Source organism: Thunnus thynnus, chromosome 4, assembly GCF_963924715.1.
Source record: "Thunnus thynnus chromosome 4, fThuThy2.1, whole genome shotgun sequence".
Lineage (NCBI taxonomy): Eukaryota > Metazoa > Chordata > Actinopteri > Scombriformes > Scombridae > Thunnus > Thunnus thynnus.
Window position 1 is genome coordinate 32,807,495 of NC_089520.1, and position 15,016 is coordinate 32,822,510.

Below are 15,016 nucleotides of genomic sequence, written 5' to 3' on the forward strand. Positions count from 1 at the left end.
TGTAAAACATCTGATGTCAGATCTCTCTTGGACTTGATGCTTATTTTCAGTTTGCTACTTTTTCAAAGTAACCAGCTAGCAGCTCTAGATTATAGATGATCTGTCTGTGTTTATCTGAAGACTCATCAGTATGAGTGAAAAGTATCCACACATGAACTTAGCCAGTTGAGGTGGAGAAGGCCAGGCCTCGCAGTTCACTTCTCGCTGCAAGGCAAAAACGTTGCATATTGTAGCTTTAACATGCAGGAGATACAGGAAGAGAACAAGTGTCAGACAGAAAGATGAAAGATGAGAGAAGTGTTTTGTTAAACTCATTCTAATGTGAGAAACATCACTTGGCTGCTTGACAAGCAGCCCTGAGGCAGAGCTGGGAGTGTTGAAGGGGAGGCACGTGCACACGCACACACACACGCGCGCACACACACACACACACATCTGCAAGATATGGACACTGCCACTGGGTGGAATTAGTAGTTCACTTAGTTCTTCGTCGGCTTTTTCCTCATCTGTACATCCCTCTTTCTTGTAATATCCTGTCACTCAGATCTGAAGGTGTGTCGAGACAGAATGTGAAACAAATTGTGAATGCATCAACATTGCACACAAAGTCAGTGGAAAAGATGCGAGTGGGAGAGAACGGATGCACGTTCGCTCTAGGCGGCACAAGTTAAGCACAAGATGCTAAAATGCTTTTCCTGGGACTTGATGAATCTACCAGACAAATGTATAGCAACAAGAGGAAACATTAGAGAAACTGGAGAAAAATAATAAACAGAACTTTTGGTGAGTAATGTTACTGATATCAGTCAGAGGCTGAGCTGTCACACAAACTGGCACACTAGCAAAGTACAGTCAGCTGTGTTGGCTAGCTAACATTACAGCTAACGTCTGTACTGTCAGTAGCTATTGGCTGTTTGGGACGAATAAACATGGACTGTTCAACCATTTTAGCAAACGCAAGGAGAAAATTCAGTTTTGCTTCAGTTTGAGTTTTCCATAAAACCTTCACTTCAATAAGTTCAGTCTAAGCTAATACCCAATAAGCTAAGCTAATAAAGATAAATATTTGTCATTTTGTACTTTTGTCTGTTTAAGAAAATGAATCAGCATTCAGAAACGACTGAATAATACTGTAAGTGTAGGTGGTAGTGACATGTTTAATAATACAGTGAATATCAATTATGTCTGTCACCTGAGGAGAAGCTCAGCAAATTGAATTTGTAAAATGAATGAAAAGTAAGAAGAAACTGACATTTATTATTTTGAATAAGAGCTATGAGCTGCTGGGTGACAGTTATAATGGTGATTTGTCAAATTATTTCTGAATTTTTGGCAGGTATTACACACTGTACAAGTGTGCTTGTCTTTGCACACATGCTGGTGTTATGTTACTCATGTTATATATATTTTGTTTACAACTTGGGATGTATATACATTGAACAGTTGTTAAAGCAAAGAGAAAAGAAAAGGTGCAGTCTGTCCGGTGACAATCATATTTAAATCAACAGTTTATTGGATATTTTACAGTATTTTAACAGCCAGTCGATGCTGAGGTCCTGGACTGTTTCACCCTGCAAATTTAACAGTAAACTATTTGTGTCTTGTTCTGTTCTGAGCTTGGACGGCTGAGGTTCCAGCTCTGAGGGTGAACCAGGTCAAGGTGACATCACACACTGTGACACCCGGCTCAGAGTTGCTGTGACGACCGTCCCGCCTCATCAGTCACACCTGTCAGACAGGTGTATGTGTGTATGTGCTTGAGTCCGTTGGGTTCCAGTGCACACAGAGGATGGTGATGAAGGACAGGATGGATGGAGGGAGGATGAGAAAAACTATCATTTAAAGTTCATCACTTACACCTCTCTGTTGTTGTTCTTTCTCTGCAGTGAATCTACTGGACACAACAACGATCACAGGAGACTGGGGCTGGCTAACGTATCCGTCACATGGGGTAAGATTTAAGAATGTAACACACATGCATGTCCACTAAGGAATATCCACCAAGAACAAGCTTTTCACATAATAGAAGTGCTGTAAACATACATATTTGAACAAATCCAACTCTTGATCCCAAAATGATCAATATCAAATCAATGTCAAGTCAGCATTGTATGTTTCCTGGGTAATCCTCATTGTCCTGTATCTCTGTGAAATCCCAACTGCACAAATTCTCACCACAAAGTGACACCTGTTGCAAAGGTATTCCTATTTTTATCCCCTGTCATCTGAAAGCAGGTGATTTTCCAGTTAAGAGGGAGCCTGCACTTATTAAATGGTATCCGGTTGTCATGGTGACACCAAAGGGCTAATTACATGTTCGTCTGTTGCAGCCAGACAACTACATGTAACGCTCACCTAATTCAAACATCGGGTCCAACATTTTCAGCCCCCTCTGCATATCGGCAGCGAGGTGCAAATCACAGGAGGGGGGAGCCCAGCTGCCCCACATGGGAAGAGGAGGGGGTGGTGGAGGGAAAAGGGAGAGAGATGAAAGAGAACGAAGGAGGTGACAGTGAGGGCACGGCGTCGCTACATTAGCATATTGTAATGCCACATGATGATGCCTGGGGGTGATGAATTAGGACTCCAGCAGTGATTTTTATAGCAGTGAGATGCCACCGTATCCCCGACTCCCCTGGCTGTCAGTGAAGTGGTAGAAACATTTAACTCACCTCCGGCCCACACAACAGAAGGCGGTGTGATTGAACGGTGGCCAGGAGGAACAGATGGATTGTCTTTCAAGTCCAGAGAAAAGAGCTGGAAGAATTGGATTAGAGTTCTGGGGCGAAATGACTCCTTCTGTGTAAAATCAGCGTGAGAAGTGAGTCTCTTCTGCCTGACAGGTCCGTGTTATAACATCTAGATTACATAAACCCAGCCTGTAGTGTTTCATTTAATCGGTCCAATATGCCAGATATATTAATTCATAGCTATTCATTCCTAGACATTGTTTCACTATGAGCTCCTGCACTTGAAATGTTTGATTGAATGGATTCAGGAGCTCAGCTTTGTGTCAGCTTACATGAGGTATGAATCTTGTGCTGAATGGCAAGGATCTGAAGTTGTTTCTTGCGGTGCTAATTTAAAAGTGGCATACGTGTACAGGGATAAAAAACAACTAGACTGTTGTCTTTTGGAGTGCAGATGAAGGTTTATGTTAGCTTGCTAAATTAACTCTGAGGCTGTGTCCGAAATCACTCCCTCAACCACTACTCTTTACATAGTAGATGCTACTTAAGTTTCAGATGCTTATGAATAATCATCATTTAGCGTCATGTCTGACACGTGTAATGTGGATGTATTCAGAGAACTGGATAGCTTGTTCTAAGATGGCGGCCCTTTCCCCTCCGATAAAAGTTGCTCAACGGGCACATTCCCTGAAGAATTTCAGGCTTCCTCAAATAATTTTAGAGCTCAATCCACCATTATAGGCTAATGGAGCATTAGACTGCTGAGTCCTACAGTCCTTCACTAAAACAACTGACTGGTGAATTTTGAAACGTTTTACAGAATTTCTAATAATCTTGTATTGGAATAGATCAAATCCAACCATACAAACATTAATTTCAGATTGTTTGTGATGTTTTGAAAAAACTCTCAATTGTTCTGAGCATGGAAACAGAAGCACACATTAAATGAACTGTAATGTACAGGATCTAACTAAAGGAACCCAAAAAACACAGAAAAGCATTCATTCATATGGAAATATCACATTTTGTAAAAATGTTTCCTGTTTCCCTTTAAAATGACAATATTAGCATTAAGTAATTGAGGAGCTCAATTCACCATTGTGATAGAGTTAGCTAAACAGCATTTTTCCATGTAAGGTGAAATCAATATTTGACACCTATATGTGAATGTGTCCAGTCATGCCCATTATGCAAAATCTAGGTCACAGAGGTTAGCAGTTAGGTCACAGGACAAAAAAACCCCCTGACCTCTTTGTTTGTTACAGCGCCGACATAAAAATGGCATTTTGTCATGTATCTATAGGATACAGTATATTATATCCTATGATGCATCATTAACAGATTTAACTTCAGATCTAACTTCAATGAAGTAATCCATTATATTAAATTCTCAAATGATGACTTTGAAAGTCATGTGAAGTGTTTTTTGAGTTTTGCTGTTGTTATTTTCACTTGCCTTTTTAACCGTGTAATGATTTTGGTGTTTATGAGGCTATTACTGAGAAAAGGAATTGCAAAGCAAAAAAAGTGCTTTATGTAAAACATTAAGGACAGTTTAATGTAAGATTAAGAGCAATTTGGACTTGAGACAAAATGCAAACTACTAACCAAGCTAAAATCTGTATCAGCATGTCAGGTCAATAACTCTGGAAAGTGTCTGCAAACTGCCTGATATCAGCAGCATTCCCATTTTGTCAGATACTCATACACATTTTACCAGAATATGTGTGGTGTAATGCAGTGTGACATATTCATTAAGGTGGTGCTAAAACACTAGTGAGACAAATAAGAATGTCAATGCTTCTGCCATGTTGAGATCAAACAGTCAGTGTACAGATTGCTGCACAACTAGCTCAACATTGTATTACTGCTCATACACAGATACTCACATTGTGACCACTGACAGTGACCATGTGTATTTTGACAGTCATTTATGTAGGTACATAGTGTTTGTAAAAAAAAAAAAAAGAGCTCAGCTGTCTTAGTGTGAGTAGTAAGTCACAAGGTAAGTAGGTGAAGAGTGAGGGAGCTGCTGTCCTCCATGTGGGAGGTTTGATGTACTCGGAGCAGTAAGTGCCACTGTAGACTGGGTATGTTTTGAGCTTGATAATGATGCATTCAAACTGATTCCTCAGCAAAGCTATCAGAACAGCAGCAGCTGCGGGTCGGCTTCTGCTTTCAGGTTTTTCAGCCAGTCTGACTGGGAGCCAGAAAAGTACCAATGAAGGCCAGTGTTAGCACTGCTAAAGACAACATTTTCAGTGCTTTTGCTCCAGGATAAACTACTGCAACTACAAGCAGCCATAAAGAACCTGAAAGTACCTGACATATAGGTCTTTATAATAAGTGATATGACAATGCAGAGGTAGGTTCAGTCTTTTGCAATACAATACTCACATATGTACATTGAAAGAGTTTGCTGCTGTAATTATTACTCTGCTCCATACTGGCAGTGGAGAGATACTGTTCTAGCCCAAATACACTGTAAAAGATGGCGGACAAAATCTGCAGAATTGTAAAGACTTGTCTACACAGGAGGCACTTCAGCTGTCTATAACCTATATAGAACTGCTACTAAGTAGTGGTGCGCACAACTCCAAATCTTAAGATTATATCGGGTGCGCAGTTGTGATAAAGACTAAATAAACAAAACAAAACAACAACACTCACTAATCCATCTTCTTGCCATCATCATCAGCGTAGAGAACAAAAGATATAACGATACAAATGTAGATAATCAGGTGAGACCCAAAGTCCAATCAGTGACAAGACCATATAATTATACAATAGGATCCATGTGTGAAAACCCACATACAGCCTCCTCAAATGGAAGAAATGTGGCCTTGGTAATCAACATGAAAGGCAACCGGTGTCACGAGCCTGAGAGAAACAACCTACGGGACTGGACGTCCCAGACAGGAGACACACATCAAGCAACAATGCAAAAATGTAACTTAAATGAGTAGTCAACAAGCGATCTATCACCAATCATTGTTATGTTAAACTGTTGGTTTTTTTAAATGGCGTTCAATGCACTTAACGTTACTCACTTCTCTGCTGAAAAGCGGCTTCATTGTGGCCGTCACCCTTGAAGCAAAAGCCTCTCACGATGTGGTTTTTGGTGAAGTGCTGCCTAGCAAATGCTCTCCCTCTGGCTGGGGACCTCCCAGCCGCACAGGCAGTGCTGAAGCCGAAGTGGTGGGCGGCAGCCGCTGTCACCTGCTGCCAGCGCCCCATCCATTGACTCTACCCGTCCTCCCAGCTAAACAGCCGTTGCTGAAGCCACAGCTGCCGGCGGCTAGGTTTAAACCAGTAACCACTGTTCACCAGTAACAGTGGATTCTCCGAAGTGAATCCCAGTTTTCTCAGATGAAAGTTTTAAAACTACCTGGTGTAAAAATAGTAACTATGAGTACTGCGCTCTAGTGTTTATATATTGGAGAGGGCGGGGTGTTGTGCTAGTAACCCATCTATGTCATACAGCCACCGTTTCAGGCCCGCCCAAAAAATCCTGAGCACAGTTGGTGAAAAACAGTTTAACGCTCTTAACTCCACAATTCAGTTCTACGTAGTTCAGAGTCTTTTCACATGTTTTCAGCAATTTTCTTGACATGTACAATGTGTTTAAAAAGAAATCTCTCATTTTCCTTTAGACAGACTTTATTGTTGGCATGGCATGTGAAAATCAGAACTTGTTCTTACTGAGACACTATGAATAGTGTGACTAATATGCAAGGTGCTTTAGACAGAATGTTTATGTGTGCATGTGTGTGTGAGAACGAGAAAAACATTGCTGAGACCTCATGGGCTCTTTGATAAATGGATGTTTTGACAGTTTCTAAATCTCACTCGCTCTCTTTAAAACACTCTCACACTCACACTCACACTCACTCTCACACTCATTCAGAACACATATAAGGTCATATTTTGCTATCCTGACAGTTTACAGTGTTATAAATGTGCCATGCTAGCAGCATCAGTTTTTCAGCTGCCCTCTGCTCCGGGCAGCAGCAGCAGCTCTTTGATGGTCTTAGGTCGAGAAAACACAACTGCAGTGGAAAGGAAAAGATTTCTGTCGCCTGATGATTATGTCACGCAAAGCTGTTTTCTTTTGAAGCTGAGAGTGACTTATGTTTGTACGGTCATGCCTTGTTAGATCCGCAAAGTGCCTGAGAAGTTTAGATTCTGCAATATCATGTGAAATACTGTTACATAACGAATACATAAAACTCGGCTCTGCAGTTATCTGCAGGCTCAATAACATTATTTTTACACTGAGGTATTGTTCAGGAGGCGACACACATGTCGCTGTGAGCGAGCGAGTGAGGCAAAGGTGAGAGAGAGAGGAAAAAATAGATAGAGAGGTTGCCTACGGGGAATACAAGAGGAATAAGTGTCAAATCCATGCTGGAGGAAGATGGATTGAAATTGTCAGTGTGTAGTTTCCTGACTGTGAAGTCATATTCAGACAGAGGGACAGGGGTCGGGGACAGACAGTTTCCTCTATGCAGCTCAGACAACAGTTTATTTTGCTTTTCTATTGTTTATTTAGTTTCCTCCCAGATGAATTCACTTTCCAATTACAGTATCTTTTAAAGCTGCACTACTTCCTTAATATATTCATACGAAAATGGGTCAAATGACAATGTGTAATGTCTTGTATGTATTTGTATTGAGGAACTCATAGATTATAACCCAACTAGGCAGTTCTCTTTAGCATTTGAGTGTCTTTTAGGTGATTGTTTTGGTTTTTACAGCTTGCAGCCTTACTGTTTCGGTTCATTATCAGTGCTCTCATCAACTTTCTTTCCTAGATGCAGCATGCAGCTGTGCACTGCACCAAACAGCAAACATTAGTGACTAGCTGGCTGAATATAGTGCATCATTAAGCAACTAAAGAACCAGATCTTTCTCAGGTTGGTGGAGACCAAAACAGAGCTAAAAGGAGAACAAATGTTGTACTTACATTCATCAGGTGGCCGGAAACACAACGTCTATATCGAAACACGATGTCTATATCGGCAAGTGTTTGCTAACATATTCACCATAACAACCTTATAAGGTGATAATGTATCTATGTTGTGTTTATAGTTTTTTGTCGTGCCCCTACTTTAAGTGGCAAAAAATAAATTAATGCAGCTTTAAAGGATGAGGCTGGTGATATTCTGTATTTTTCTTATTGTCAACAAATCCCATCATAAGACAGACTGACAATGAATTGAACAAGGATTGGAAGGAACAAAGCCTGATATATCTTAATCCGCTGTGCCGTAGAGCTCCACGGTTGTCCAAAAACTATTAAAAACACATCAGTGAGCCACACTGTTACACTGCCTGACATGTTCCTGCACTGGAATGAACACAGACAGTGTAGTTTATTTTGACTCAGTTCACATACACTATCACTAGAATATGTATTCTAGTACATATTAGTACATATCTAGTGATATATATTCATCCACAGCTGAAAATAGTCCCCAACAAATGCACTATGTCTTCCTGTTTGAATGTTGTTTGCTTAAAACTACAGTGCCCAGTTGTTTTAGGAAATTAATGAGCCTTTTGAAAAAATGTAACTGTATATTTATGGCCTACTCTTTAACATTTATGTCTGTGGATCTGTATAAGGAACCAATGGGCTCGGGGCTGAGAGCCACAGACAGGGTAGGGATGTTAGAAATTATTGAGACAAACTAACACATTGTTGGTTTTGGTCATTTAATGGAATTTGTGGTCAGTAGGAAAAGTACAGAATAACACCAGCTTCATCCTTTAACAACCAAGCCAGCAGCAAATCCCTGAATCCCAAATCCCTAAATGAGAGAAAAATGAGACATCACCAAGATGTGAGCTTGTAAGAATGGAGAGAGGAGGAAGCTGAATTTTTGTTTTTTTTTTAGAAATGTTACAGCCGGATTAAAATGTTTCCAGCAAAATAGCTGAAGATTGTCAGCTTGCACTTACTGTTCAATCGATGGTGTGTGTAAGTGTGAGTGTGTGTGTGTATAAGGTCTTTATTAGCACCCTGACCTCTCCCTCTCTAGGAGTCTCGTTTAGATGACATCATGACAGATCACGTCTTCGACTCAAGGGGCTTCTTTCCATCCAATTTATTCAGGCAATGGTTAGGACGCCCGTGGGCTGTCCCGGGAGCATCGTTCTCAGTTTTTCTCTCGCTCTCTCTCTCTCTCTCACATGCACACACACGCGCACACACACTCACTCTCTCTCTCTGTGAGCTTGTCAGATAGGGCAGGAAGACTTCATTATCCTCCCGTCCGATCTATGTTGGCCATGACAGGTTCATCCACCGGCCACCCCACAATCAATAGAGCTGACAGTGGTGTGTGTGTGTGTGTGTGTGTGTGTGTATGTATGTGTGTGTGTGTGTGTGTGTGAGAGATTATTAACGTGGGCCGTGGAAGCCATGATGTGGATGAGCAAGTGATGAGCTGAAGTGTCAAAAGCCCACAGTCTGTTGCTATTACTAACTCTTTCTCCAACTCCTTCTTACTTTCTCTTTTTCCTCTCTCTCTCTCTCTCTCTCTCTCTCACACACACATACACACATATTTGCATATTGCTTTCTGTGCCGTCTGACAGTGACTTCCGCCGCTGGTTCTACCTGCAGGGGTCATGCAGGTAAGCTGCAGTGTAGAACAGCTGGATGTTAATATACTAACATAATTAGTTTTCCCACCATGTATTCCTGCTGTAAAATGCTTTCAATTCATGTTTTCTAAATGTATGTTATTATCTCAAAATAGAAGATTTCTGTCAATCGACAGTCGTGACTTTTAAATGATGATGAAGAACTAAATGTAATTTGAAGAATTTCTAACGAGGTAATTGAACTTTTTTGTGGGAAACCTGTCTGACACAAGTTATTATTCAAAGCAGAGTATTTTGATATGTCTTAAACATGTCTGCAGGGGATCTCTAATTTAGAAATTAAGCCCAATTTAGGCTGTCTAAAAACTGGCAACCAAGAAATAATGTGTCTGCTCTGTCAGACATCTCCTCCATCAACATCAGCACTCACGGGAGCAGGCTGGAATATGACCATAATAGTGTTGGAAGGTAACCTCTAGTTATCATTCACACCTGTACGCATCCTGTGCCTGCTGCTTTCACATCACAACAATATAAAACAAGGGAATATGACAGTTACTTATCTACATTTATTTTCCACAGTTGGCTCGGGTTAATGTGACTTTATCTTCCTGGTTTCACACAGTTTTGTGGATGTAAGATAATGCTATGGTGCTAAAGGTTGAAGGCTATCAGCCATCAGTCTGTAATGTCCTGGTTTGTAGATATTTTGGAACATGAAGTGCATCGTGACTGCTGTCCAAAGTGCTGGTCCCAGGTTCTGCTGGCATGAGGGAAGTTCTCAGGCATTGAGCCGCTTTGAGGCACCACTTCTTTTATTCTTGGTCATCTAAGTGCTGATGTCAGACTGTGCTTATGTTGCCAACTTGTGCTGATTTAAAGTTGCATCTGACTATTAACTGAACTAAGGCTAACTAACTAACTCATGGAGAACAGGCGTCATTCATTCCAATGGAGGGTAGCTGATGGACATAAACAGACTAGTGCCCCCCTTTCTTGTTTCCATAAATTAATAATACTAACACAAGAATCTTGTATAGTGTAGCATTGAACATGCTTTAAGTTGTTTGTTTAAAAGGGCTACACTTGCAATTTTGGATGATATCTACTAGGGGTGCAACGGATCGCAGTTGATCCGTGATCTGTATGGATCGCCCCCCACGGTTCGGCACACATGTGAACTGCGGATTAATTGCAAAATTTAATATCTCATTTAAGACAAAGTAAACAAACTGCTGTAAGTGCAAGTCATGGACAGACAGCGCGTCGCTAACGGGGATTTTGAAGAGCAACAACCAAACCAGCATCTAACGGGTCCGTAGTGACATCTGCAGATATGTTTACATGCTGTTCAATGTGCTGAAGCTGAGCAGCTAATTAGCTACGTAGCTGTTAACTAATGTTAGCGTTGCACTTTTCACCGGTGGATGTTTGTTTGGTGGCTCGTTCAACAAACTAAGCTGCAGGACGAGACGTGTGTTCATGTTTGTAAGTTATCATCAAGTTTTGATGATGTGGACACAGGCTGTTGTTTCATTCACTACCATGTTTAATGGAAGAAGGTATCACACTTCATATTGCAATTTAATTTAACAATTGAGCTTTGAATATTTTATATTTTTATATTTTAAGATTTAACATTGGATATCTTGAATGTTGTTTTCATTTAAGACCATGAGCAAAAGTTTCATGCTGTAGGTGTTAGAGAATATATGGAAAAAGTTTTATTTGTTTGTCTCCCTTTTTTTTTTTTTGCTGATCCGAAAAATGATCCGATCCGTGACTCAAATCCATGATATGATCCAAACCATGAGTTCTGTGATCCGCTGCACCCCTATTATCTACTGTAATCTTCCTCCTACAAGCATCAGCCAAATAAATGTAACGTAATATTTGGGATGTTGATGATGATTATAATGTAACATGCAATTTTTAATATATTAATTCTAAAACACATCATTATCAGAGATTTGCAGCTGTAAATACTTGACAATCACCACTGTTGGAATATTTTACAAATCATAATAACCAAACTCCACAAACCAAGCTTCACATTTTGATCACAATAACTGTCTGCTGTAGGATCATAAAAACAAGGACAACAAAAACAGTCAAAATAGCGGAGCAGGTTGTGCACATGTAATAGACACTGATGTGTGGCAAGTGTTATAACAAAGGGAAAAAACTACATTTTTCACATGAATATTTCCTTTTAAACACTCAGTAACAACAGCCTGCTTAATTTTGCTGTGTTTATATTAGTTGTGTGTGTTAATGCGAGACCCGTGACCACCTGAACTTGCTGGTCACATCCCACTATCCTCTGTTCTTTATTATATTTCTTATAGTAGTAATTGTTTTGTGATTAATGAGCTAGTCCAGAAGGTATTCACTCTACTTAGACTTTATCCAGCAAGGTCGACGAGAATATCGACCATCAACATTGTTTCCTTATCATTTCAGGAAAAGAAATGGACTAATTCAAAAGGAGGAGAGGATACAATTTAAAGTTTTTGGGGGCAAAAGAGAAAAGTCTAACAGTTGGTAACAAAGCAATAAAACAACAATGACACACTAAAGCACTGCCATGCATACAGAACACTGTCTCTCTTGTCTCTTTATATTTATTTTACATTATATTGCTGGAAAGTAAATTGAAAAGAACTGAACTGTTAATTGAGCAGTTTAATCATGCTTGTAACCAGCTTGTTTAACTAATAATTTGATGTTATACAGTGTGAATTCATGATTACAACTTAAAAAGCTCATATAGGAACTGACTGTTGAACTAGAGAAACACATTTACACAAACATTTACACATAAATTGTCTCTTAACTTTAAAGTTATTCATAAATAACTTTTTGGGATGAGAATCACAACACATTTTTTGTGACAGTTTTCTCTATTCTGCTGTTATCAATAACACCATCCTCCAGGTCTGATTACACGCTGATCGAGGTGCTAATACACCTCTGCAGCTGCTCTTGGGAAGTATTTCACTTATCAATCGGGGTAAAATTTTCCCGTCGTGGCAGGTTTTCAATTGTACGTTACAGTGTTTTAATAAAAATATTCAAGCCTCCCAGTCTTTGACCTAAAACAATGTTGTGTAGCACCCTCTATTGTTCAAAATAGTGAAAAAAAACGACTGGCATTTATACCTATAACTGCCACCAGGTGAAATTTACCCGTATATGAAATGCATTTATTTCTGTGCGGTTCATGTTTAAACATTCTAAGTTGCTAGGCAATGGCATTTGTTGGGAGTGTGTGATCTGATAACTACGTCAAGTCATAATGAAATGATAAAAAGAGCAGAGGAGAATGACCTGCAAAAATTGTTGAATGTCTGCTCGAAGTGTGTTTTAGGGACATGTATAATCAGATGTGTTCAAATGAAGATGATTTAGCCTCCTCACAAACATTCACTGTGTGTAAAACTTATTTTTAGTTATTTGATTATTCATTCATTTCTGTTTTGTCATGTTACCGTTTATTGTTTATAGGCTATTTTCCCTAATTTACCAGATGCCTTGCTCTGTTTTCATGATTGGAACATCAAAAAAGAAATATATATCTGTGTTATGATGTTATAAATTAAAGAAAAAAAGCTTCTTGGTGATGTTCTCTTATTCACACATTGTTGAAATGCCTAAATTAATAATTGATTAGCTGAAATTGTGCACTTGGCTTTGTCATGATGATTTTGTTGCGACATTAAATCACCCATAAGTGCGGTGGTTGTTGATTATTATTATTATGGTTCATTATTGTCCTTTTTTGGTGTATTTAGGCTACTTTGATCATTTAAATAACATGGGTTATCTCATTATATGATGAATGTCGTTTTATAAATATATCACACCACCCAAATATGCAAATATTCCTTCTAATACTGTTCCTAAAGATACTTAGATTATAAAACAGGATGACCAAATCACAGGTGATGATTAAACAAACTCATCTCGTGACTTTAGACATTTCTTTGTGAAGATAATGCCTTAATACAATGACAGAGGATATTTTTTAGTATTAGAAATGCCGTAGCCAGGTGCATAGGTAAATTTTACCCGTTGGCAGCTTTAGGTATATAGTGACCCCTGGTGGTATTAATAAACATGCTAGTTGAAGATGCACTGCAGGTATCACTAGAGGGTCTGGATGTGGCATCTGCAGCTGCAGAGGAGTATGCAGATGGTAGATGGTGCTCAGTCTGGAGATGGACCGTCTTGATTTGAAAGATCTCATGCCAGAACTTCCCCCGAAGAAAGCTGAAGCCTGTGTGATCCAGGTTTGAATTTTCCTGATCATTGCAGCAGTCCTCGGAGGGGAAACTGCCCAGGTGTTAGACTGAGAGATCTGAGGTCAACAGACCACCTCAGCCTTGACAGGGTTTGACAGACAGCTCTATTCTGCTGTCGGCTTTAACAGGAGCAGCAGGAATTATCTGTTTGGAATGAAATGATCTGAAATGGGCCTCAAGTGTGGAGTCATCTCCCTCCCTTGCAGCTTTTCTTGGAGTCTTGCAGACTTCTAAAGGCTGTTGCACCAGCTAAATGTGCGTAACTTAAGCCATGCTCAGACCAAAAACTGCCCTGTGTTAAAACACTACAAGACGGCGTGGTGGTGGGGGCGTGATGTTTAAGGTACCGGTGAGACAATGAAATACAATCCAGGAAGTCGAGTTGGAGCTACAGATTAATGCATTTAAAGGTTTATCAGTAGCCAGGACACTGCAGAACAGTTTGTAATACTCACAGACAAAGTTATCACGGTGGAAACTGTGTTTAATCTTTCTTCTCCACAATCATGAGGTAAACAGTCGAATATGGTGATCATGTTTCAAAATAATCCAACAGGAATGTGCACTTGCATGTATGTGATTGGCCAACGCAGCGCCTTGCTGGATGGTGTTGGGTTGCGTTGCAGTAAAAGTTGAGACCGGTTCAACTTTTTGCCGGATAGCCGCTTTTGCCAAGAACTGCTCCCATACAAATGAATGGGAGGGCTGCATTTTTTCACATGGAGCTGATATTAGGCTGAACGCCCCCTCAGGGCATTTTCAAACGCATAGTTTGTTTGCTCTGGCCTGGATCAGAGCTGCTTAATGCGTTGCATTTTCCTATTGGTTCAGTTTCTTTTCACACGGAAAAAAAATCCATCATTCATAGATGCTGCAGTATTTGCAGTAAAGATTGAAATAAAACATTATTTCTTGAGTTTTACAGCTCATTGTTGACATTTGAAACAGTACAGTGTGTGTGTCCACTGACCCTGCTGTCTGCCACCATTTGAAGGACTTTAGTCTCGACTTTAAAGCCAAAAATCCAGTCGGCTTTACATTTAGCTGTTGCAACAGTCTTTTAACATATGTATAGAAACTGTTCAATGAATGGATCTAGATAGATGTGTACCCCTCTCCATTATCCATCATTAGCCATCATCCCCTGGTGAAGCAGGTGGATAATTTGAAAAAATAAAAGTCTTGGGAACCAAAAATTGAATAGGACATTCCCTAAATACTCCCGAGTGAGAGTGCTGGAAGCCTGGAGAGGTGAACAGAGGACACTGATGAGGCTCTCTGAGGTAGAAACTGCCACAGATGATATTTGGTAGGAAAGCCTCCATGATAATACCTCCACCCCCCCACACACACTCAACTTTATCATGAACACTATTCTAATTTCTCTATGTAAGAGTGTTTTCATGTTTT

At 40.0% G+C, this 15,016-nt stretch overlaps 1 protein-coding gene across 1 annotated transcript in view; it reads left to right on the forward strand.

Moving 5' to 3' along the window:
- The window catches only part of epha8 (eph receptor A8), a 118,094-nt gene that overhangs the window by 28,307 nt on the left and 74,771 nt on the right, over positions 1 to 15,016 (forward strand). The window contains exon 2 of the mRNA XM_067588384.1: positions 1,887 to 1,951. Coding sequence (XP_067444485.1) covers positions 1,887 to 1,951 — 65 coding nt within the window. The remainder of the gene's footprint in view (positions 1 to 1,886; positions 1,952 to 15,016) is intronic.